The sequence below is a fragment of the Babylonia areolata genome, chromosome 27 (genome assembly GCF_041734735.1).
Source record: "Babylonia areolata isolate BAREFJ2019XMU chromosome 27, ASM4173473v1, whole genome shotgun sequence".
Taxonomy (NCBI): Eukaryota; Metazoa; Mollusca; class Gastropoda; order Neogastropoda; family Buccinidae; genus Babylonia; species Babylonia areolata.
Window position 1 is genome coordinate 21,570,950 of NC_134902.1, and position 23,083 is coordinate 21,594,032.

At 40.8% G+C, this 23,083-nt stretch overlaps 1 protein-coding gene across 1 annotated transcript in view; it reads right to left on the reverse strand.

Moving 5' to 3' along the window:
* Positions 1-1,598: 1,598 nt before the first annotated feature.
* LOC143301182 (AP-2 complex subunit alpha-2-like) overlaps positions 1,599-23,083 on the reverse strand; it is a 43,643-nt gene continuing 22,158 nt past the window's right edge. Inside the window, exons 14-24 of the mRNA XM_076615281.1 lie at positions 22,141-22,238; positions 19,934-20,063; positions 16,675-16,776; positions 14,112-14,288; positions 13,297-13,496; positions 11,142-11,315; positions 9,617-9,739; positions 7,784-7,900; positions 6,427-6,496; positions 5,521-5,655; positions 1,599-4,116 (exon numbers count right to left, since the gene is read on the reverse strand). Coding sequence (XP_076471396.1) covers positions 4,039-4,116; positions 5,521-5,655; positions 6,427-6,496; positions 7,784-7,900; positions 9,617-9,739; positions 11,142-11,315; positions 13,297-13,496; positions 14,112-14,288; positions 16,675-16,776; positions 19,934-20,063; positions 22,141-22,238 — 1,404 coding nt within the window. The 3' untranslated portion in view covers positions 1,599-4,038. The remainder of the gene's footprint in view (positions 4,117-5,520; positions 5,656-6,426; positions 6,497-7,783; positions 7,901-9,616; positions 9,740-11,141; positions 11,316-13,296; positions 13,497-14,111; positions 14,289-16,674; positions 16,777-19,933; positions 20,064-22,140; positions 22,239-23,083) is intronic.

Below are 23,083 nucleotides of genomic sequence, written 5' to 3' on the forward strand. Positions count from 1 at the left end.
GCTTTCAGTCTTGAACAAAAAACAAACAAAAAAAAAAAAAAAAAAAAAAGATTTTAGTTCCCACTCCACTCTCAAGCAACATTTGTCAGTCACCAATCAGTGTTCATACAGCCCAGGAAAATCCAGTCACTGCAAGAGTCACACTATTACAGTCTGAATAACATTAAATATTATTATTATTATCATTAAAATATAAAAACTGGAAATAACAATAGTACATCAATACAGCGCTTTCAAACCTCTCAATGAAACTTGCCTGACACAAAGCACATGAGAACTCAAACACAAACAGGTACACAACCACATGCGGAAAAAATCAAAGTTGATCCATGCAACACTGCTACGGAATGGTATGTACAGACTGCTTGAAAAGGAATGTTGTTTTTTTCTTCCTTTTTTTTTATTTATTTTTTATTATAAATATTTCTATAGATTTGCTTCAAAGGATGTAAGTGAGGGACTGTGACTGACTTTAAAAAAAAAAAAAAAAAAAAAGGCAGACAATTCCAGGTTTGTACAGCTGAAAGATCTTATAGCTTTCCCTCTGTTGTATTTGGGAAGACAAAGGATTCTATCAACAGAAGAATGGAGAGACCTTGGTGGGACATTTATGTATGTGGCGTGGGAGTTATGCCACTGCAACAGAACAGATAATGGGGCAGCAAAAAAAACAAGTAAAAAAACAAACAACAAAAACACATGCACACCCCACACCCCCTCCCAGCCACATCCCCTCCCCCAAAAAAAGAGAGAAAAAAGAAAAGAGTATACAAGTCAGAATGTCAGTCATCACTCCTTATTCATCAGATTATTTCTTCTTAGACTGCATTACTTTTGACCTGCAAATTCAATTACACCCTTGAAAATTTCACACACAAAAAGCAGTAATAAACTTGAAATTTATTTCACTAAGGTTCAGCAGGCATGGGTTATATCTTGATCACTTTCAATATAATGTTCAACATTATCAAAACCCAACAGTCTGCTCTGCTCCTGGATCAGTCTGCTGGCAAACAAATTTAATCTGTGTCACTGAGCTTCTCTACTACCTCAGACTGAGATTTCATGAAGTGGTTTATTTCCTTACAATTAAACAAATAATTATATATGTGTCAGAGTTATATTCCAGTACAGATGGACCCAAATAAATCTGCTGGTCCAAGAGTGACTCAAAGGAAACACATACAGAACAGTCACGAACACATTTCTTTAAAGGCCACTGTCCAAACATACAATTACAAAAGACAACAAATAAACATAACTGACACTCCAGGTATTGACATTTCAGATATACATCCTTATCAGCTCAGAACAAAACAAACAAAAACAAAAGTTCACTGAAGAACAGACGCAAAGAATACACTGATAACCTGCACAATATATCCCACACTGTACTTCCAATCCTCTGGCGTTTGTGCAATGTAGAACAGATTCTTTGTTTTTTTTATTATCTCCAAGCATAATGTACATCAACTTGCAACATCACAAAGAATACAGTTAAAGTGGGTTGTTTTTTTGTTTTTTTTTAAACAGCAAACCTCCACCCCCCCCCCCCCCCACCCCCCCTCCAAAAAAAACAAAATGACTCATATGACAACAGCCAATGTTGAAGATGCATCTTTCTATCCACAAGCCTGCATCCATTTACATTTTGACATGAGGTGAAACAAATAAAACTTCTTACATCAACACCATCTTGTCTCAGCTGTACCATGAATCTGATGCCCATTATGTCTGAATACAGATCAAATGTACACAATAACGGAGCCATGAATTTTGTGCCCATTGTACGTTTACCAATATAAATTGTACACAGTAATGTACAGTTTCACATGTATAAACCATGTATGCAGAAGGAAAAAACCAAAACCAAAAAAACAACTTTCAGCTCAACCATCACCACAGCAGTACATGTGCCTGTAGCAAGTAACTTCTTCGTCACCGATGTCAACAAGTACACAACAGGAATGATTCTAATTTCAATGTTCTTTCTCTCTCTCATTTGCAAATATATACAGCAAATCACCCAAGCTGCTTGACTTTTTACAAATACCCTTTCACTCAAGTATACGTTTACTTCACACACACACACACACACACACACAATTTATTAAAACAAACAAATCAGCATGTCATACACATCTTAACATCACGGACATCAGACTTCTTTTTGCCATTAAACTACATTTACCTTGACCAGTCACCAACACTGAAAATGTGTTTAACATTTTCAATCACTGCTTATCAAATAATGCAGAAATTCTCTTTCTTGTTACTCCAAAAATGACCAAGAAACTCTGACCAGCAATAAACGACGCATGTCATATTTGCTGTGCTGGCTCAAAGTTTTCATTACAAAACTTTTCTTGGGCCACTAAAACAAAAGAAGCCTTTCATCCACACGAAAGCTTTTTTCTTGTACTACGTGATGGAAAAGTTGCTTTCTGGATGTTGGGCAGGTCACATGAATCCCCTTAGTTCAGCTTCATTTTTCAAAGTATTATCTTGAAGGCTGCACAGATCATTTTCCTCAATACACTGGCATCAGAGCATAGATTATCTCAACATCAACACAGCCACTTGGCAGCCATGGGAGACCACTGCAAAAACAAATGTCTGAAGATCTCGTGAAAAAACATGCAGATCTTTGCCACAGAAAACTATCAATCAGATCTTTGTCACAGAAAACTATCAACCTCATAAGTAAAAACATAGAAAGACCTAGGGACCATGTGAGGCAAGGCCCGTGGATTCAGTTGCCCAAGGAAATCACCAAAAGATGACTTAAATCCCACACAACATACAATCCAGGACGCCTACAGGTAAAACTTAAATCTGTTTCTTCCTGCTTTCAGCAGCTGCATTACTGTATCAAACGGTTTCCCCTAACAACCCAACAACAAATCATACACACATTTCACCGAGGGCAATGCTCTCTTTCTGCTGACGTGAACCGAGAAGAGCAGCACCTCCATACTTCATGTGTGAATCTCACTACTATTTCCAAACCTGAAACAGCTTTGTGAAGGGACAGATGAAAAAAAGAGGGAAGATGAAGTGAAGATGTAAGGTTTCAAATACGGCACTGGTGAGCAGGTTCCTTGGGAATCCTCAAACCTCGAGACAGCATCAGACAAATGGCTCTGGGATGTCTTTAAAATCTACTTGACAAAGACTTAAACCAAACAAGGACTCTGAAATCCTAATTATGTGAGGGCCTTGATCTAATCTGCCCCCACTGTAACATCCCCATCATCAATGTGCTGTCATTCCAATATTTCAGTCACGTTTGAGAATTGTGCAGTGAAACTAAACTGAATAGCCACAAGCTGATGTCATTCCAGTATGAGAAATTTCTAAGCACTGCAAACTAAGAACCGAAAGACAGCTTGAGCAATTTTCACGACACGTAACGACTATCTGCAGTCACACACACATAAAAAAAAAAAAAAAAAAAAACAGAAAAAAAGGTGTGTGAAGTTTCCTCAGAAACACTACACTGAAACTGAACCACTACATCCTCACCTCACCACCACAGGTCCTCCTCCCACACCCTACAGCACACCACCACCTTTGCTCTGTCCTTCAAAGAGACAGCTGTTTTCTATAGGTCCAAGCACACTGTTTCCCCTTTTACTAAAGTCCTCTGCCTACCACAACCACCACATCTATAAACCACACACACACCCACCCCCCCAGCATTCAATGGTAAACGCAGCTGTTTTCAGCACATCTCTCCATGTCTCCACTTTTCAGTCCACAGACCAAACACCGCCTCCTGTGTGTGGGTTAAACCAGCTGCACAAGTATTATGACCACACATTTCTCTTCTCCTTGCTTCCTATTTCTGTTCCCTGGTATAAAGTGTGGTTTGTTTTTGTTGTATTTTCACCTGATGTGTGACCACTTACAAGCTGAGTTCACCTTGATTTGATTCTTGTCTGATTGTGCATCGTCCATCTGTCTGTCTGTCTGTTGTCAGTCACTCAACATCAATCCCCTGGTATCCGCTCACAGGTTGGTTCAGTTTCTCTGCCATCAGAACTGTGACTCCAGTAAACTACAGACTGTCTGAGACACGCTGCCTTTCGTTGAGCGCACGGTCAACCGGTACATCTGCAGGAACAAAAAGCAACAGCCTGTGTCAAGACTGGATTGAACGGTCATTTGTTTGACGTCTATCTATCATTGTGACTTTAGACAAAATAATTCCACCACCCCCTTCCCCTGTACTCACTTTATCACTCCTCTTCCTGTTCCTCTCTTCAATCTGCATTAAAAAGCGTTCAGATATTCATATTTATCTATGTTTATTCATCTATCCCAATCTATCTATATATCTACCTGCCAAATCTAACTATCTAATTATGAATATATCAATAAAATAAAATAAAAAGACATAAAAAACAACAAAGTCAGCTGGTAAAATAACAGCAGAGAGTCAGTGGGGCTCCTAGTTAAACTCCTATTTCAAACGGAACTTGATTGCTGACTGCCATATAAAATGTTTCCAATGGCAACAGACAGAGCGGCAGAAAATGTAAATGAATGTGGTGAAAATGTTTCTGGAGCTGTTCACATTCATAGATGACATGAAGACTGGATCTTCTCTGACAATGTGTTAACTCATTCTGCCCTACCCCTGAGGGACGTTCAGGCATTTCCTGCTGGCTTTTTCTGCTTGTGCCCATGCAATGTTCAGTCCGTGAATCTCCGTTTTTAGGACTCCTAAACTGCGCTTATCCATCTGGAATGGGTAGATAAATTTCTGCAAAGTCTGAAAGGTGTTCTATCTGGTTTCCACTATTTTCTGCATTTTTTTGTCATCATGAATGGCCTGGCTGGCTTCATAGTTTTACAGCAGACAAAATACTCCAAGAAATATTTGCAGACTCAGACTGCAATTTCAAAGCAGAAAAGCACAACAATGCAGCGCAATTTGCAGAAATATCGTGCAACACACCGCTGATGAGTTTGATAGTCCACAGTTATGTCCGATTCAACATGGCCCTACGATAAAAATTGTTGTTCAAATGATATGAAACTTAGAAAAGGTATAAAACAAACATCAGGCAATAATTCTGTGAAGTTTGACACAAGACTGAAGCAGTATCTTCATTCAGAAAAGAGAATCAACAACAATCACCCGTGTTGAAGAGAAAGAGAGAGTAGGGGTAGTGGGACAGAGAAAAAAGAGGAAGGAGAGGGAGCGAGAGGGAAAGAAAGTATATGGAGAGACAAGGGGTGTGGACAGAACTGGAATCAGAACATTATAGCCAGAGAGAGAGAGAGAGAGAGAGAGAGAGAGAGAGGAATACAGACAAATGTATAGATGGGGAGTGGGGGGAAGAGAGAGGGAGGAGGATGAGAGAGGGGGAGAAAGAGTGTATGGGGAGAGAAAAGGAGAGAGGGGGGAAGATAGAAAGAGAGAGGGAAAAAGAGAAAAACAACCCCCCCCCCACACCCCCCCCCAAAAAAAAAAAAACACCAGTAAAATAAAACCCAAAACCCCACGATCACCTGTGCTTGTCTATTGGGCTCCAGCCGCACCAGACAGCCAATCTGCTGGTTCCGTGTGTGCATGACGCCCGCCGATACAAAGTTGTCAGGGTTGGGGTCGATGCCTTCCAGAATGCTCACGCCAAAGCCAAGTAGCTGTAAAGTTCAGGGAAGAAATATTTTAACCCTATCAGTACCAAGCCTATTTTTTGCTCTGTGACAACTATTTGCCAAGGAGTTTGTGGTCAAGGAGGGGAAAAAAAAAAAAAAAAATTCTCGCATGCAAACCTCTGTCTTTATCACAACCTTCCAGCTTTGATAAATCATAGCGAAATCGCCAAATGCATTTCCTGAAGTAATTTATACAATAATCACTCCAGACATGTCCAACTCTTTCATCAAAACTATGATCGACTGACTGGAAACATTTTCCCACACAACTACAAATCTAAACCAAAGTTTCAAACTTCCCATCTTCATAAAAACGTTCTGGCTTCAATAAATTGCAGAAAACACTTCATACATTTTTTGACACAAAAGTAAAATAAAACATAACAACATCCACTCTTGCTTTACTAATAGTATGCTGTTTTATGCCTTATTTAATCTTTAACTGTGATTATTACATGCACATGATTGTTACTGTTGATTGTTAGATTTAGTCTAGCATTTAAACATTTTATCTCTCATACACTGTTCATGAAATACACACCACAAACTGATTTATCTCGTTTGAGATAACTATTCTATATTCCTTACTCAATGTGCATGTGTATACAGATGCCTCACACACACTTGTGACATAACACACACAGTCTGAAAAAAAACAAACCAACCCAACAAACTGACCACATACACACACAAAAAAAGAAGAAAAAGCCCACTGTAGACACTGACACACAATGGACACATAGGGGAGAGTGTCACCTTCTGTTTAGACTGCTCCGTGTCTTGAGAAAACTGGGCTTTGAATATCCGTTGACTTTCCTGATCAGGTCTGTCAAACAAAAACGTGAGTCATCAAAAACCCTGAACCGTTTTGTTCTCACTCGTGTTCTCAATGCATTTCACTACACTATATAGCATGGGACAATGAATTTCTTCAAAATTTATCACCTACATTTTTCTCATTTATTTCATTTTCAAGTGTAAAATTTAATACTTTAACTGGATGTCTATAAAAGTGTAATAATTAGTATGTGTGACGGCACTGAAAATACCTTCCTTCTCTTTCCTTTCCAAGTTAAGCTTGGGTAAACAGACAGATTAAAAAGGTAAACTAATATCAAAACTGTTTCATCTTTTCTCCTTCTTTTAAAAAAAAAAATTTTACTTTGGCTAGTTCCACAAATGTCACAAGCATAGAAAAATCTACAAAAAGAAGAATGAAAGAAAACTGTGTCACTTGAGACAAACAAAACAGGGAGATGTGGGAAGAGGGATGGAGACAAGAAAACAAAGCAGCGTACTGTACATGCACTGAAACACACACACACACGCACACACATGTATGCACGTTTACATGCATTTTGAACAGTGTTTTTAACACATTTGTCACTTTTGGCGTAACAATAGCATAACCTGGAAAAATGCAAAGCAAATAACTATAATGTATTCATGTTTCAAAACTGGTTTACAATGCAAATATGTGAAGAAAAAGAAAGAACACGCCCCCCCCCCCCCCCCAAACACAGTGAAATATTCACCGGCTGAGAACATTCCACCTCTGATAACAGTTTCAATGCTGTCACACATACTGATGATTACAGTATATTTCAGAGGTGGAACTTCATTTCCGCTGACTTCTATGTAAGTGAAATGACGTTTCTAAATTTGTTTACAATGCTAAAATGTGGAAAGGAAAGAAAGAAAGAATGAAACACACACACACACACACAAAGAAATAAAAACACATAAATTAACCACCACAGAGAAAAAAGAAAAGCACACACACAAACACACACACAGAAGAAAGAAGGAAACACACACACACACCCACCACACAGAAGAAACAAACACATAAACACACACACACAAACAGAGAAGAAATAAATAAATAAACACACACACATACACATACACATAGAAGAAAGAAACACACACACACACCACACAGATAAGAAAGAAATAAACACACACACATACACAGACAAGAAAGAAACACACACACCACACAGATAAGAAAGAAATAAACACACACACATACACATACAAGAAAGAAACACACACCACACAGATAAGAAAGAAATAAACACACACACACACACAGAAAAGTGGTACTGACTGGCTGAGAGCTTTCCACCTCTGGAAGAAAGCCTCTGCGTTCATCTCCGTGGCCTCCATGAACTTGTTCACCATCACCGGGGCCTTCAGACACAGCCGCTGCGATGAGCCACTGTACCTGTTTACAAACACACACACACACACACATACATAAATATATACATATCTGGGGAAGGGGGTGTGCGATTCAGTGAGCCTGTGCATTTGCAGGCACATATATATTACGCGTGTGTCTAAAATCCTACTGTATGTGTTCATACATGATTTCTGATACGTTTGGAACTTATTTATCATCATTGTTATCTTTTCTTTTTTTTTTTACTACTACTACCTACCTCTTTTTTTTTTTTTTTTTTTTTACATTATAGTTATTATTTATTTATTTGTGTAAGCTTATCTATTATTTATTCACCTTTTTTTTTTCCCCTCAAGGCCTGACTAAGTGCGTTGGGTTACGCTGCTGGTCAGGCATCTGCTTGGCAGATGTGGTGTAGCGTATATGGATTTGTCCGAACGCACTGACGCCTCCTTGAGCTACTGAAACTGATTGGAACTTAAGTTATGTACTATACCCCCCAATACCCCTCTTTTCATTTCCGTGAACTTGTTAACCATCACAGAAGCCTTCAGACACAGCTGCCGTGGTGAGCCGCTGCACCTGTTCACACCACACCCACACCTGTTTCAGTCATATCGTCATCCTCCTTCCGTCTCGAGAGATGACGGCTGCACCAGAAATGTAGTCACTGCCGGGCATTGCACTTCCTGCTGTGGCTGTGTAGACCAATGCTGGAGTGGTAATCTCTACTGCATGTGGGATAGATATGGGCAGATGCTGCTTGGTTTACAGACATTGACTTGCGTGTGGCTCTTTTTCTCCTCAGCGAGGCATGTCAATAAAAACACAAACATGTTTTACCTCTCTATTTTTTGCCCTCTATGTACCTTTCGTTTTATTACAATTTGATTGTAATTTCTTTTCTTTTCCCAATAATGTTTTACCTCTCTATTTGCCCTCTATGTACCTTTTGATTTATTACAATTTGATTGTAATTTCTTTTCTTTTCCCAATAATGTTTTACCTCTCTATTTTTTGCCCTCTATGTACCTTTCGCTTTATTACATTTGATTGTAATTATTTTTCTTTTCCCAATAATGTTTCACCTCTCTATTTTTTGCCCTCTATGTACCTTTCGCTTTATTACATTTGATTGTAATCATTTTTCTTTTCCCAATAATGTTTCACTTCTCTATTTTTTGCCCTCTATGTACCTTTCACTTTATAACAATTTGATTGTAATTACTTTTCTTTTCCCCATCATTGTAATTACCTTTTTTTTTTCTCTCCTAACTCACCACACTGGGTTTAAGCAAAGACCCGACATTTGCTCTTTTGTTTCTGTGTATGTTGTTATTTTATTTCATTATTTTTCTTTACATCAGATGTTCTGTAGCTTATATGGATGATCAGTATGTATGCTTTGAAGCCTCCTTGAAACCTAAACTGATGCTGAAAGGCCAAATGAAGAAGCTGAGGTTAAACACAAAACTTTGCCACGTTCATAAAACAAAAACATAAACAAAAAACCCACAAACACCAAACAACAGTATATGTATATACACATATATATTTCCATCACGCTGATCTTCCCAATACGCTTCTCCATGCTCTCATTTAAAAAAAAAAAAATTTACATTTATGTATTTAACTTTTTATTTATTTATTTTTTTACACCAAACAAAAAAAACAAAAAAAAACAACAAAACAAATCTTCTCCCCACTCTTTGCAACCCCTCCCCACACCCCTCCCAGTTGTCCCAATCTGTCACTCACACAAAACTGATGTTGAGAAGTGGTGACTCGGAGAACTCCGAGATGCACTCCATGTTGAAGAGTTGCTGCACCTGAGCCCCTCCGTCTACAGCCGTGTCCACCGGCTTGGGCTGCACCATCAGCTGTGTGTGGAGTCAAGGATCAACAACGCCACACACTCTTCGGCACGACTCATCACACAATCTGTCCTCTTCCGCTCCTCTTCCACTCATCACACAATAGGTCCCCTTCCGCTCATCACACAATACGTCCTCTTCCGCTCATCACACAATCTGTCCTCTTCCGCTCATCACACAATCTGTCCTCTTCCGCTCATCACACAATCTGTTCTCTTCCACTCATCACACAATCTGTCCTCTTCCGCTCATCACACAATCTGTCCTCTTCCACTCATCACACAATCTGTCCTCTTCCCCAGGATCAACGCCACACGCTCTTCCACTCATCACACAATCTGTCTGCTTCCACTCATCACACATTCTGTTCTCTTCCCCAGGATCAACGCCACACGCTCTTCCGCTCATCACGCAATCTGTCCGATTCCACTCATCACACAATCTGTCTGCTTCCACTCATCACACATTCTGTTCTCTTCCCCAGGATCAACGCCACACACTCTTCCGCTCATCACACAATCTATCCTCTTCCGCTCATCACACAATCTGTCCTCTTCTGCTCATCACACAATCTGTTCTCTCCCACTCTTCACACAATCTGTCCTCTTCTGCTCATCACACAATCTGTCCTCTTCCGCTCACCACAGAATCTGTCCTCTTCCCCCCGAGTTCACAGAAAAACACAGCTGCAGAGCTTTCCATTCTTCTGCTGTACAAACCTGGAAATGTTCTATGTCCCAGAGACCTGCTGGAACATACAGTGAGTCCTTACTACATACTTTTTTGGTTTTTTTTACAGCAACAGGGACACATGTTTGTGCCTTGTCAGAAGCCCTGATAGATGGGTGCAATAGCTAAGTGGTTAAAGCACTGGATTTCAAGATGACAGTCCTGGGTTTGAATCCTGGCCACGGTGCCTGGTGGGTAAAAGGTGTAGATTTTTACAATCTCCCAGGTCAACAGATGTGCGGACCTGCTAGTGCCTGAACCCCTTTCGTATCTATACGCATGCAGAAGATCAAACATGCACGCAAAAGATTCTGCAATTCATGCCAGCATTCCGTGGGTTATGGAAACAAGAACATACCCGGCATGCACCTCACAAAAAAACAACAACAGAGTACGACTGCCAATATGGTGGGAGTAAAAACGGTCATACACGTATAAACACCTCTCGTTGTGTGAGTGAACATGGCAGTCGCAGCCCACGAACAAGAAGTATTGATCACTTACTGTTACTCCTTTTAAAAGGTAAACCGAACTTCAACACACAAACATACAAACCCCCACCCCCACCCAGGGCACCCAATACACAGTTCACACATTAACACACAAAACATCACATACACAAAACAACACACACACATATATACATTCACACACACACAAACACACACATACAAAGGATATGACTCGACAGCTGTCCAGGGCAGCTGACATCTGCAGTGAAGTTGGTGAAGCGGAACGTCGTCTTGTTGCCGTAAAAGACCCCAATGCGTGCCAAGTTTTGCCTGTACTCCGACTTGATCCCAATCTGGACCAGGTCATTTTCGTACAGAACTCCGTTGTGCTTGCAGATGAACCTGGTACAGCACAGAAAATGAGCACGCAAGTTTTAAAAGCTGCCTGAGGACAGAACTTCCTCAACACGTCCAACACTATGATCTGTCATAAACAGCACCCCTAAAAACCCCAAAACAATACAAAACTGTTTCAGAATGTACCAGCACTATCAAAGTAACTTACACATGACAAAAATACATGCATGACCTCATTACATAGTGTTTCATTTCTTTTCTATGTTTACTTCTACCACACACACACAAAAAAAAGATGTAAAAACACACTCCACCCTCTCTCCCCATCCTGTTACTGCCATTTTCCTTCTCTGTCAAAAGCGAACACGTCTAAATCACTTTGTTGTGAACAGACAATAGAGCACAAAGAAAGGGCATCATTTCGTTGTAAACAGACAATGTTTCACAGACCAGAAGAAGAAGAAAAAGACACCATTTTGTTGTGAACAGACAATAGAGCACAAAGAAAGGGCATCATTTCATTGTAAACAGACAATGTTTCACAGACCAGAAGAAGAAAAAGGCACCATTTTGTTGTGAACAGACAATAGAGCACAAAGAAAGGGCATCATTTCGTTGTAAACAGACAATGTTTCACAGACCAGAAGAAGAAAAAGACACCATTTTGTTGTGAACAGACAACAGAGCACAAAGTAAGGGCATCATTTCATTGTAAACAGATAATGTCCCACAGACCAGAAGAAGAAGAAAAAGACACCATTTTGTTGTGAACAGACAACAGAGCACAAAGTAAGGGCATCATTTCATTGTAAACAGATGTTTCACAGACCAGAAGAAGAAAAAGACACCATTTTGTTGTGAACAGACAATAGAGCACAAAGTAAGGGCATCATTTCATTGTAAACAGACAATGTTTCACAGACCAGAAGAAGAAGAAGAAAAAGACATCACACTGTTGTGAGCAGACAACAAAGCACAAAGAAAGGGCGACATTTCACTACAAACAGATAATCTACCACAAACAAGAATAAGAAAAAGACATCCCTTTGTTGTGAGCAAACAATGAACCACTGTACAGTGGCCTTGTGGTTAAAAGCACTGAATTCACACTCAAGCCCCCAGAGTTTGATCCTCAGACCTTCCAGCGCCTGAACCCCTTTCGTGTGTATACGCATGAAGAAGGTAAATGCTGTAATCCACGCCAGCGTTATGGAAGCACGAACACACCCAGCAAGCACACACCCGAAAAATGAGTACGGCTGTTGACGTGACAGGGTAAAAACAGTCAAACATGTAAAAGCCCACCCATATATCTGCTTACTCACGGAACGTAATAGGAAAATATAGAGTATTGTTAACTCATATGGTACATGACGATAAATCAAAAGGCTGAGAATGTCTTTGTTCAATGGATATTAACTTTTCATGCTTTGCTAGATAATAAATATACAATTCTGAGTAATAAAAAAGAAAACAACAACAACAAAAAACCGCATAGAGACAGCAATAGTATTGCATGGGACATGGGCGTGTCATGGTTTAGAGGGTGAAAGGGGTTTGGAGGGAAGGGAGGATTATACAAAGGAAAAGCCCTTGCAGTAACTCATATTCTTGTTAAGCTAAATTATGAGTCAGTCTTGCGGGTTATGATAATATTGCATATCTACACTGTGATTATATGAAGGTAAATCCTGCATTAGTGGTGTTAACACATACGTGCACCTACATTGTAATTATAAGAAGGTTAATCCTGCATTGATGATGTTAAAACATATAATATACATGCGCACCACAGTCATTAACTTAAGTTATCATCAGTGGTGATGACTTCATTAAATGTTCTTGGTTCATTATGTGTTGAATGTGAATTCTACTGCATTAACTGAAAAGAATAGAACCTTATTTGCATGGGAAAAAAAAGCACACAAAAAGCCCACTTATGCATACGAGTGAATGTGAAAAGCTGCAGCCCACAAACACAGGAGAAGGAGGAAGCAGAAGGAAAAAAGCTAAAGGCGTCTCTCACTTTCTAAAGTTGTCCTCAGAGCCTGGAGTCAGACCACTGGGGTCCAGCCCATTGGTCGCGGCCGGTGAGGAGCCCCCCCCGAAGACATCGACGAGGAAATCAGTAGCAGAGCCCCCTGCAGGGGCGGAGGGTTGGCTGTCTAGTCCCAGCAGGTCGGCTGAGGCTCCTCCCCCTCCTCCCTTGGGTGGAGTCAGGGGCACCTGTCGCCGGGGACAATGCAGAAGTTTGTCTCTTGCTGCATTGTATTGTGCTGTATTGTATTGCGATACTGTATGGTATTGTGATATTGTATTGTTGTGCGACATTGTTTGGTATTGTATTATATTGTTTTTTTGTATTGTGGTTTGTTTGGTTTTTTTGGGGGGAGGGGGAGGGGGGGTCTTTTTTGCTTTTTCACTGGATTGTATAGTATGGCATTGTACTGTATTAGTTTTTTTGTCTTGACAGATTTCGCTGTGTGAAATTCCCGCTGCTCTGCCTGGGGAGGGCGTCGCCACAAACCAGAGCCACACATTCCTTTTTTCAGTCTGGGAATGTGCTTGTTTTATTGTCTAAGTGGATTTTTCTGCAGAATTTTGCCAGGAACAACTCTTTTGAGGACAATTCCACCTAAAATCCTATTCCTTATTGCCCCACCCCACCCCCCATTTAATCACAATGCTCTTCTGCTTTTTCACTGTTACAGATTGTTCACAAAACATTCCCAGAAGTGGGAGAAGCATAGTGGGAGGTGGGGTACGTTGTATTGTGTTTCATTGTGTTGCGTCAGTTGTGCTGTACTGTGTTGGGGTGAGGGTATGTTCCTTTCCCTTTACCTGCACGGCAGCGACAGGACCGTCACTGTTGGCCGCCTCGGCAGTGTGGGGCGCGGTGGGCGTCTTGTGCTCCTTGAGGTCCGTGGGTTCGGCCACGGTGGGCTTCTTCTTCTTCAGCTTGGCCAGGATGGACGACTCTCTCTCTGGGAAGGGAGGCATCTCCTCCAGCACTGTGGCCTGTGTGCACAGCAGTCACCGTTCATCATGGACAGAATTCAGTGCAAAATCTTTTGTCTCTGCTTTCTGGAACTGCACCCTAGCATATTTCTTCTTTTTTTTTTTTTTTTTTTTTCTTTTCTCCCCTTGCAAAGGTTATATTTGTCAAGAAACACATGCAATCATATTCCACGTTCGGGTCAACAATATAGCAAAAATACGTAATCAGATTCCAACAAAATTAGTGAAGCATTACACAGTAGAATCTGTTTCAAGGAAAGTACATAAACACTGACAATCGCTTCACTAAAGTTATATCATTCATCAACTGCAAGGGATCTTTATATTTTGCATATTCCCTATCTCAACACACACACACACACAAACACAGCCAGATAGACACACAATAACACATAATCCCTGTCACAACACCACAAAACAGCAAAATAATCCTCTCCTGAGGCATCGAGGAATCACAAAGAATAATCCATTCAATACAGATTCCTAGAATGTACAAACATAATCATGAAAAAAAAAAGCAAAAAAAAAAAAGCAGCATTATTGAGAAGAAAGACCCTAGTGTATTTCTCAGCTTTGAAGCAGATATGTCCCGTAACTCAGTACTGCTAGGTCCTCCCCTGACTTTCCCTACAGATGACCCATTTGTATAGGTAAGAAATAAAATCGCCAAAAAACAAATGTTAGAATTTATCAACTGAAAACTTCAAAACTCATCAGTATCATAACAAGTAAGTTGGGAACAAAAAGGCATGCAACAAAATAAGGCCAAAAGGATACGCTGAACAGCCGAAAAAAGCGTAAGACGAGACAGAGCGTAAACCTGACAAGATGGCGTGGAGAGCCTTGGCCAAAGGAATGATTAAGCGCTTATAGTTTTTAGAGGCGTTTGATTGGCTGAGAGCGGGTGGGCCCGTCTTTTCACTGTTAGCCGCGCGAAATTTGGCCAAGCAGAGCAAACCAATAGGCCTAGTTTGCATCAGTTTGACATGGTACAGTATATGACACCAAACATAAAACTTCCTCCCTTCCTATGTTGTCATACAGTGAGATGATGAAAGTATCCACATTATTTGTTCGAAATTTGCACACTGATGACTTGTAAACGAATCCAGGAAAGCACAAAGAGTTTGAAACAGATTAAATTCAGTGTGTGTGTGTGTGCCTAATTCTGTTGTCTACCATGTGACTAAGATGAAACTGGGTCAGACGCCACTGTGGAGTGATGGCCTAGAGGTAATGCATCCGCCTAGGAAGCGAGAGAATCTGAGCACGCTGGTTCGAATCAAGGCTCAGCCGCTGATATTTTCTCCCCCTCCACTAGACCTTGAGTGGTGGTCTGGACGCTAGTCATTCGGATGAGACGATAAACTGAGGTCCCGTGTGCAGCACGCACTTAGCGCACGTAAAAGAACCCACGGCAACAAAAGGGTTGTTCCTGGCAAAATTCTGTAGAAAAATCCATGCCAATAGGAAAAACAAATAAAACTGTATGCAGGAAAAATACAAAAAAAATGGGTGGCGCTGTAGTATAGCGACGCACTCTCCCTGGGGAGAGCAGCCCGAATTTCACACAGAGAAATCTGTTGTGATAAAAAGAAATACAAAAAATACAAAATACTGTTGACATGCACTGTTCATGTGAACCAGTCACCGTGAAAATAACCCTCCTGCTCATGAGCACAGCAACACATACTGCATTTACTGGTCGCAGTGGAGGGTGGAAAGGTCTGTTAAGATATTCTTAGCGTACAACGCCACATTTGTACAGCACTTTCAAACCTCTCAAACACATAAATCAGACACAGCACACACCAACACATGCACGCACGCATGTATACAAGCACTTGGAAAAAAAAAACATGCTTATCCATGAAATACAGATCAGGATGGAGTGCCTCGAAAAAGGAAATTTTTTAGATTTGTTTTCAAAAGATGCAAACAAAAGACTGTGACAGACTGAAAAAGGCAGTGAATTCCAGGTTTGTACAGCTGTATGATCTGAAAGCTCTGATATTGTATTTCCCTTTGTTGAATATGGGAATGCTAAAGATTCTATTGTCAGAGGAAGAGCAAAGAGACCTTTAACTCTCTCTCTGGACAAAGGGTTCTGATCAGGGCCATGCTGTTTATAACAGTTTAAGACGAAGGGTCCCGATCAGGGCCTTAGACGGCATCAAATTTTTGGAGTGGCACCTAATTTCTGACACACCACTATACCGAAACGCAACCTCAAACTCTAGATCACTGGTGAAAGCAAGAACTGATTAGATATGATGTGCAGCATTACAGCCACCCTCTGAGGGCAGTCTGGGACCCCTAGAATCACAGTAACTATGTCCCTGGGACCCCCTCGAAGACTTCAGAATGATCAGAAGCCCCAACTCACCAGAACGTCAGCAGAGGTGACAGTGCTGAGCTGCAGGTACTCGATGGCCCTCTGCTGAAGCTCCACATCAGGGTTCTTCAGGTTGTTGTTGCTGCGTAAAACCTGCACAGGGGGTGGCACAGTGGTTATCTTGCTGATGTGTCTGTGAACAGTGTTCAGATCCTGGTCTCACCCTTTCTCCCTAGTCTGACTGGAAAATCAAATTCAGCATCTAGACGAGGCAATCTTTTTCTTCTTCATTCGTGAGCTGCAACTCCCACGATCACTCGTATACTGTACACAAGTAGGCTTTTTTGTGTATGACCGTTTTTACCTGGCCATGTAGGCAGCCATGCTCCGTTTTCAGGGGGTGTGCATGCTGGGTATGTTCTTGTCACTGACATGGATTACAGGATCTTGAACGTGCGTATTTGATCTTCTGCTTGCGTATACACATGAAGGTGGTTCAGCCACAAGCAGGTCTGCACGTATGTTGACCTGGGAGACAGGAAAAATCTCCACCCTTCACCCACCAGGTGCTGTTACTGAGATTCGAACCTGGGGCCATCAGATTGAAAGTCAAAAGCTTTAACCACTCAACTATTGTGCCTGTTGTACAGTGGCTATGAGGGCCTGGGTTCAGAGCCTGATCTCACCCTTTCTCACAAGTTTTACTGGAAAATCAAATTCAGTATCTTGACGAGACATTAAACCGAGGTCCTGTGTGCAGCACACTCAGCGTCATAAAATGAACCCATGGCAACAAAAGGGCTGTCCCTCTGGCAAATTCTTCAGAAGAATACCGCTCAGGTAGGTACATAAATATATATGCACACACTCAAGGCTAGACTAAGTGTTGAGTTACGCTGCTAGCCAGGCATCATCTGCCTGGCAGATGTGGTGTAGTGTATATATACGTGTCCAAATGCAGTGACACCTTGAAGAGAAACTGAACTGAAACTGAAACTAAGTGTGTGTGTGTGTGTGTGTGTGTGTGTGTGTGTGTTCTATGAAATGCATTTTGTTTTAATGTAAGCCTTATTTACTTCATAGCTTTTATAATCTGATTCATCTCTTAAGTGTGCTTTTTCATTCATATGAACACACTGGATGTTTTCCACTGTCAGATAGCGGTTGATGTAAGGCGCTTTGAGCAGCATTGGTGCTGGATATCGCGCCACAGAAAAACTATGTATTATTATTATTTCTTCCTTACTGCCCAGCTGACCATAAAGGGTCATATCAAGGCTCGAAAAACAGAAAGTATTAGCCACGTAGAACCTGATAACACACACACACACACACAAAAGCCTGCCTGGAAAAGTAAATTAGGCACATTACATTAACATTCATGCACATAAACCTATGACTTTACTCTGACTTCACCATTCCATCAATGTTTCATCAGAAGATTAAAAAAGAACACCTACCTAATAGAAACAAATCACATATAATACACGAAATGACAGGCATAAAAAAAAAAACAATTAAAAAAAAGAAAAAGAAAAAAAAGAAAAAAGATTACAAATATACACCTAAGATCCTTGGTGCAAGACAGAAAACAACATGGTAAGAATGCTTAGAAAAAGACCCCCCCAAAATACTGCAGGGTTTCTAGGAGAAAAAAAAAAGAAATGTGACTGGACCAGTAAGGCAAAATAATATACAGAACTCAATAAAGATTAGGTCTGACATGAAAAAACCTGGTAAAATTAATATTTCCCTTTCTCATTGGGGTCCTGCTCTTACTCTTCACACACACACACATTCTCTCTCTCTCTCTCTCTCTGTGAGTTATGTCCATCTCAGATGCATTTTGGTTTTAATTATCTCCTGCTGCTGCACCCCCTACATTCACTCTCTCTCTGTAGGTAATATCTATTACCAGAACATTTTAGTCTTTAATTATAAAATCAAACTAGACTTAAATAAGCAACATTTAACTCATATTATCTATCATTCAAAAGGAGGGAGCAGTTCCATTTGAGTATTAGCACAACAACTACCATCTACCTGAAGATCTAGCCATCAGCCCCATCCACATGTAATATGAGGTTTCTGTTCAAACGTGTGTGTGTGTGTGTGTGTGTGTGTGTGTGTGCAGTGCCTGCATGTGTCAGTATGCACAAGTTTTTATATTGATATGCACTTGTATGTATCCTAATTTCTGTAGATGTGTTTGTGTATGATTTTTTATTTGTGTTCGTACATTGTTATGTACTATCCCCCCCAATATTCCTTGTGACCCCGGTACACTTGGTAATAAAGACATATTCTATTCTATGTGCGAACAAAGATCCATCAGTCCAGTAGTCACCAGATACCTTGGCAGGGTAAACAATGTCCACCAGACTTATGGGAACTTGAACACTAAAAGCCAAAGAGAGGCGGGGGGATGCATGTTAACTCCTCCCTCCTTTTACTAGGCTCTAAATAAAGCAAATCATGCATCTCCCTCTAATTCTAAATAATGCAAATCATGCATCGCCCTCCTATTCTAAATAATGCAAATCATGCATCACCCTCCTATTCTAAATGATGCAAATCATGCATCGCCCTCCCGTTCTAAATAATGCGAATCATACATCGCCCTCCAATTCTAAATAATGCAAATCATGCATCGCCCTCCTATTCTAAATAATGCAAATCATGCGTCGCCCTCCAATTCTAAATAATGCAAATCATGCATCGCCCTCCAATTCTAAATAATGCAAATCATGCATCACCCTCCTATTCTAAATGATGCAAATCACGCGTCGCCCTCCTGTTCTATAAAATGCAAATCATGTGTCGCCCTCCAATTCTAAATAATGCATATCATGCATCGCCCTCCAAATCTAAACAATGCAAACCATGCGTCACCCTCCTATTCTAGATAATGCATATCACACGTCACCCTCCTATTCTAAATGAAGCAAATTATGCATCACCCTCCTATTCTAAATGATGCAAATCATGCATCGCCCTCCTATTCAAAATGATGCAAATCACGCATCACCCTCCTATTCTAAATAATGCAAATCATGTGTCGCCCTCCAATTCTAAATAATGCAAATCATGCATCGCCCTCCAATTCTAAATAATGCAAATCACACGTCACCCTCCTATTCCAAATAATGCAAATCACGCATCGCCCTCCTGTTCTAAATAATGCGAATCATACATCGCCCTCCAATTCTAAATAATGAAAAACCATGCGTCACCCTCCTATTCTAGATAATGCAAAACTAAGCGTCGCCTTCCGACGTAAGTCTACTCTGTGTGCGCACTGCTGTCTGACCTCCTGGATGTTGTGCTTGATCTCTGGGAAGAGGTTGATGAACTTGATGTAGGTGGATAGCAGCAGGCCGCGGGTGTTGGGACTGCACAGGTGGTACTTGGAGTGCAGCAGCTGGAACTGCACCATGGGGCTGCAGCAACGACACGCACATAATATATCAATGATGATTATAATGATATGAAGATAGTATCAATGATAATCATAATAATATGAACATAATATCAATGATTATAATCACACAAACATGATATCAATGATGATTATGATGTTTTTATTTGTATTTGTATTTCTTTTTATCACAACAGATTTCTCTGTGTGAAAATCGGGCTGCTCTCCCCAGGTCAAAAAGGTGAACAGACAGAAGACAGAAGAGTGAGAGATAAAAGGACGAAAAATATAAACGTAAACACATTTTCAAGGACAACAGAAATGGGGAGATAGAATGAACGAATAGGATGTAGATTACATTCTCAAACGTCACATGAAAATTGTCACTCCTTCCTCCACACATTCTTCCCACTGTTCTCTTTCGTCTTCACAACATGGCAGGGTACGCTCATTCCTGCTGTTACCTGCATCAGTGTGCGCTGAATGTAACTGACACTCACAGTCATCACAACTTCGATTCATAAACGTGTTCTAAAAAGCCTAGAATTTACTACAAACAGGCACAGGTTTTACTTCTTACTTTTTGTTCCAACACTTTCAATCTTTCTGGTCAACAGATGGGACACTCGAACACCCTTTATGTACTGTAAAGTTCGGTCTATAAACCGCGACTTTTTACTCCAGCTTCAACCTCTGCGGCTTATACAATGATGCGGCTTATTTGAGGATTTTAACGATCCCGGGAGTGTCACGTTCTCGTCTATTCTTAGCTGCCCTTCAACTCACCAAAATCATGATTTCTGTCCATGAATTTTTGGATGAGCTTCAGGATAGTGTGCTAACTGTTCACGTTTTAGAAATCAAATCCACACATATTAAAGCCTTCAGATCAGCATTCAGTTCTACTCTGCTCAAGCGTACACCTTCATCATACCAAAAACATGACATTATACCTATGATGCAGCCTTCAAATTGAAGGCTATCAACCTAGCAGAGGACAGTGCAAGCGACGAACCAGCAGCAACCTCCACCTTCATGTTCATGAAGTGAAAGCGAGGCTGAAGTCAGTGACAAGATGGCGGAGAAAGCTGTGCTGGTTCTCTTCAACTCAGACACTGAAGACAATGATTTCAGTGGATTCAGTGAGCAGGATGACGTTGAAGAAACGTGACTATCCCTAAATTATGGATCTTATTTTCATTGTGTTTATTTATTATATTTTGTGGCACTAGCAGTATTTTCGCTTGCTTTTCTTTGTGTTGTTCCTGCTTGTGTTTATTTCATAACCTACAGTATTGACAGCTTTTCTGTAGTATCAGTATGTGTTCTGGTACCGGAAATAAGTGCGGCTTATAAGCCAGTGCGGCTTATTTATGTATAAAGTTAATTTTTTTCCAAAATTTAGTGGGTGCGGCTTATATACCAGTGCGCTCAATAGACCGAACTTTACGGTATGTATGCATGCACGAGATCAAATATGCACATTTAAGATCCCATATTCCATGTCAGCGTTTGGTGGGTCATGGAAAAAACGAGCATACCCAGCATGCACACCATGTGAAAACAGATTTATGGCAGCCCGCATGGCTTGGAAGAGACAGTCCCACTTGGTAGACAGTCCCACTTGGCAGAGACAGTCCCACTTGGTAGACAGTCCCACTTGGCAGACAGTCCCACTTGGCAGAGACAGTCCCACTTGGTAGACAGTCCCACTTGGCAGACAGTCCCACTTGGCAGAGACAGTCCCACTTGGTAGACAGTCCCACTTGGCAGACAGTCCCACTTGGCAGAGACAGTCCCACTTGGTAGACAGTCCCACCTGGCAGAGACAGTCCCACTTGGCAGAGACAGTCCCACTTGGTAGACAGTCCCACTTGGCAGAGACAGTCCCACTTGCTAGACAGTCCCACTTGGCAGAGAGTGTCCCACTTGCTAGACAGTCCAACTTGCACATACCAGTGAACATGGGAGCTGCAGCCCGCAAATACAGAAGGAGGAGGAAGTGAATAGAAACCTACACAACTTACCCCCTCCGCCCTGCCAACGCACCCCCCCCTCCCACACCCCCCCGCCCCTCCCAACCCCCAAGATTTGCTCACCTTGAGCGGGGATCACCAGCGATGAGGTTTCCAAACTCCCCCAGAATATAGCCTCCCACCTTCACCATGTTTTCATGACACGCTGGGGCTTGCAACGCCTGAAGAAGACCAACGACAAAGACAATGTATCTTCAAAACATAAAATCTCACTTCCAATGGCAAAGACAAAAAAAAACCAAAAAAACCAAAACCCCCCAAAAAAACAAACAACCAAACTGATATCTCCACAGCAATTTGACAAAGGCAATCAATTTATCTTCAAAATGTAAAAATCTCACTTACAATGGCAATGGCAGAGAAAAATCTGATATCTCCGCAGCAATTTGAAGTACAGTGTACGCCTAAAGAAGACCATCTCACAATGTTATCCAATAACAAATGCAACCAATTTATCTTCAAAATGTAAAAATGTCACTTCCAATGGCAAAGACAAAAAACCAAAAAAAACCTGATAGCTCTGCAGCAATTTGAAGTACAGTGTACGCCTAAAGAAGACCATCTCACAATGTTATCCAATGACAAAGGCAACCAATTTATCTTCAAAATGTAAAAATGTCACTTCCAATGGCAAATACAAAATAAATTTTTAAAAAAACCTGATAGCTCTGCAGCAATTTGAAGTACAGTGTACGCCTAAAGAAGACCATCTCACTATGTTATCCAGTGACAAAGGCAATCAATTTATCTTCAAAATGTAAAAATCTCACTTACAATGGCAATGACAGAGAAAAATCTGATCTCCGCAGCAATTTAAAGTACATTATATGCCTAAAGAAGACCATCTCACAATGTTATCCAATAACAAATGCAACCAATTTATCTTCAAAATGTAAAAATGTCACTTCCAATGGCAAAGACAAAAAACCAAAAAAAACCTGATAGCTCTGCAGCAATTTGAAGTACAGTGTACGCCTAAAGAAGACTATCTCACTATGTTATCCAG